The sequence below is a fragment of the Camellia sinensis genome, chromosome 4, assembly GCF_055761805.1.
Source record: "Camellia sinensis isolate YWXY chromosome 4, ASM5576180v1, whole genome shotgun sequence".
In the NCBI taxonomy this organism is placed as follows: domain Eukaryota; kingdom Viridiplantae; phylum Streptophyta; class Magnoliopsida; order Ericales; family Theaceae; genus Camellia; species Camellia sinensis.
In genome coordinates, this window is record NC_138964.1 from 76355843 (window position 1) to 76358699 (window position 2857).

At 37.2% G+C, this 2857-nt stretch overlaps 1 protein-coding gene across 1 annotated transcript; it reads right to left on the bottom strand.

Annotated features, from left to right (window-relative positions):
* Positions 1-394: 394 nt before the first annotated feature.
* On the bottom strand, positions 395-2521 carry LOC114309993 (NAC domain-containing protein 43). Its single transcript, XM_028255877.2, has 3 exons — positions 1959-2521; positions 1562-1851; positions 395-1455 (listed from the first exon to the last, which is right to left on the bottom strand). The coding sequence occupies exons 1-3, from the start codon at positions 2128-2130 to the stop codon at positions 526-528; spliced, it is 1392 nt and encodes a 463-aa protein (XP_028111678.2). The 5' UTR covers positions 2131-2521; the 3' UTR covers positions 395-525.
* Positions 2522-2857: the final 336 nt, after the last annotated feature.

The following is a 2857-nucleotide window of genomic DNA, read 5'->3' on the forward strand; positions in this document are numbered from 1 at the left end:
TACACATGGCAGGATTTTATATGAATTGTTTGGTGGGATTCAGTGTTTGAAAAATCATGTACATTCACAATTTATGTATTTATATTATTATTTATTTTTTATTATTATTATGTGTTTCTAAACTTACTGTTCATGTATTGATACAAATATAGCATGCAATTAGATCACCAAAACATGCTATTTTACTTGACAATAATGGTGTGGAAAGCATTGTTGGGACACGATACTTTGACAATGATGCAGTTCTGTTCCTTAGCTTGTTTGGGTGTAATTTTTTCTCTCTTTATTAATAATATTTCCTCTTTCTATTTGCTGACAAAAAAAAAAAAATTAAAAAATTAAATTAGAAAAAAAAAAAAAAAATGGAAGACATGGTTATGAAGTAGAGGCAAAATGGTTGAGAATGGCATTCCCATCGCAGATATAATAACCCCTTTATTTATAGCCGATCATGTATTATATATATGGATTACATAATATTTGACTTTTACAAGAGACATGTACACTATATAATATGATGTGTAATTATACCGACAAGTGACATAGTGGGTCAGAACAGGATGATGATGAGGATAATGATCGTGTAAAGCTCCATAGATCGATCTCGGTGCTTTGGACCTGAGAGGAGGAGGGTTGAATATTTGGTCTACTTGAAGAAGGTAGTTGTGATAATTGTACTACATCATCATGATCATGACCATCAATGGAAAAACAGAAATCAACATTGGGATCACCGTAACGGTAACCATAATTGTAGCAGGAGGATAAGTGGTTGGATGTATCATCCTTAGCATCCTGTTCTGATCCTGGGCCATTCAGCTGGGAAGCGACGAGGCGGTCGAATGCAGCCCAGTCATTGATGATTCCATCTTTCTGGTGATGATGATTGAGAGGGTCCATTGATTGGCCACCACCACCATAATCTTTAAAAGCAGCAGCAGCAGCAGCAGTAGTAGTAGTAGTAGTGGTACAGCCTTCCTCCTCATGATGATGATTGAAGAAGGAGGGTGAGGAGTAGCAATACTTATTGTTCAGTGATGATGATGATGACGATGGTAGTATAGTTGGAGTATCACTTTCCTCCAAGCTTGGGAGATGCACTGTGTTGATGATGTTGATTAAAGACGAAGAGGGCATGTTGATGTTGCTATTGTTGCTGGTGGTTGTGGTTGTTTCATTCTCCTCCTGCTTGCAAGACCTTCCCATGTACTCAAGTATCTGATCAGCTATGCCGCCATCATTGCTCGAATTGCGCATCACCATCAGCTGGTTTCTTGAATGATCCATATTCATGGAAGAAGTAGATGGGCTTTGCCTTTGCCTTTGGGGACTCTCTATCTCTAGTGCTCTATGATAATTTTTCTTTTTAAAAACACGACAAACCACCCATCCTTCTTCTGACACTGAGTAGTCTCCTCCTCCTCCTCCTCCTGCTGCTGCTGCTAGATTATTGGCCTGGATATTACCATGTGTTATAATCCAAATCCAACATAGTTAGAATTAGAAGCCAGGTTAAAATTGCAATTGAAATCAAAATCGAAATCGAGAGGAATATGTTTACCTTGTCGGCGTCATGGTGAGTGGTGAAGGTGTCATCCAATTCTAGCCTATATTCGTGCATGATCCAATCTGATTTTTGTCCATGAGGGGCTCGTCCTTTGTAGAAGACTAGAGTTTTTCTCATTCCAATTCTTCTTAAGCTACTGTATATCACCTTATCACGCCCCGTCGCCTTCCAGAAACCAGCGGTAGTCGCTCGGTTTGTTCGAGTCCCTGTTGGGTACTTTTTGTCTTTGTGACTGAAAAAGTACCAATCACTTTGTGGAGTGCTGGATCCTATTTTGCATTTCTCTACAAAACCCAAACAAATGAATACAAAAAGCACTGCATAGCATGCAAGCTTATCTATTATTACTATCTAATGAAGGATCAATACAATATTGGTTGGCTTTACGTACCTTGAATATCCCATGGTTCAAGCTTATTAAGATCAACATCGCGAATTACATCAAGATCTATCTTCTTGTAGGCCACTTTCTTCCTCAAGTAGTAGTGCAGAAGCTCCTCTTCTGTAGGATGGAACCGAAAACCCGGAGGGACCTGAGACTGACCATTTACAGATAGATTCATTTCCTATAACCTTTTGCGAAAAATCTCAATATAGCTATTTGAATATGCTATTTTTTTATTTTTTTAATGCTAAATTTTACAAATACGACAGGCTCATCCTAAGATTGATATGCTATTGCCAGCCTAAACTTTTTCAAAAACTAATACATACACCAAAATAGAGTACCCAAAAAAATATAAATAAAAAATAAATTACTAGAATAAGGATGGGAAAGAGTGAGTGAGGTTAAATGAGAAACAGGAAACAATAGCATTGGCATAATATGGGAGATGCGAGGTTGTGAATAAAATGGCAATGCAGACATGACAATTTATAAGGGTTGTTAGACTTGGACATATCATAGAGAGAGAGAGAGAACAGAAATGCATGGCAATTATAACAGCTTGGTGTATGATGGCCATTAGGCCCAAGGATTTTGTCTCCAAAATTTCTGTTTCTTGTTTCTCACAATCATTGAATATGTCTTGAGATTTGTCAATCATTGAATATGCTTTGAGATTTGTGAATCTTGAAATTCTCATATGATTTAATGGTTGTGAGTGATTTGACACAGGAAACAAGAATTTTTGGGACAGACGATTCTTGCTGTGGCCATTAGGATTGTGCTTGAGGAGGGTGGAGTCTTTGGGAAATTATTAAATATTTGTCGAGTATCACGTGTTTGTATTTCTTAATTAATCATCATTTAATATACTCTTTATATTTCCTAATCACCTAAGACAATAC

What these genes read in the sequence shown, in the direction of transcription:
- LOC114309993 (XM_028255877.2), bottom strand. Translation starts at nt 2,130, where the DNA reads ATGAATCTATCTGTAAATGGTCAGTCTCAGGTCCCTCCGGGTTTTCGG. An exon ending in TGAACCATGGGATATTCAAG is followed by an intron (nt 1,852 to 1,958) that starts GTACGTAAAGCC and finishes TGGGTTTTGTAG; the next exon opens with AGAAATGCAAAATAGGATCC. An exon ending in CTCACCATGACGCCGACAAG is followed by an intron (nt 1,456 to 1,561) that starts GTAAACATATTC and finishes GGTAATATCCAG; the next exon opens with GCCAATAATCTAGCAGCAGC.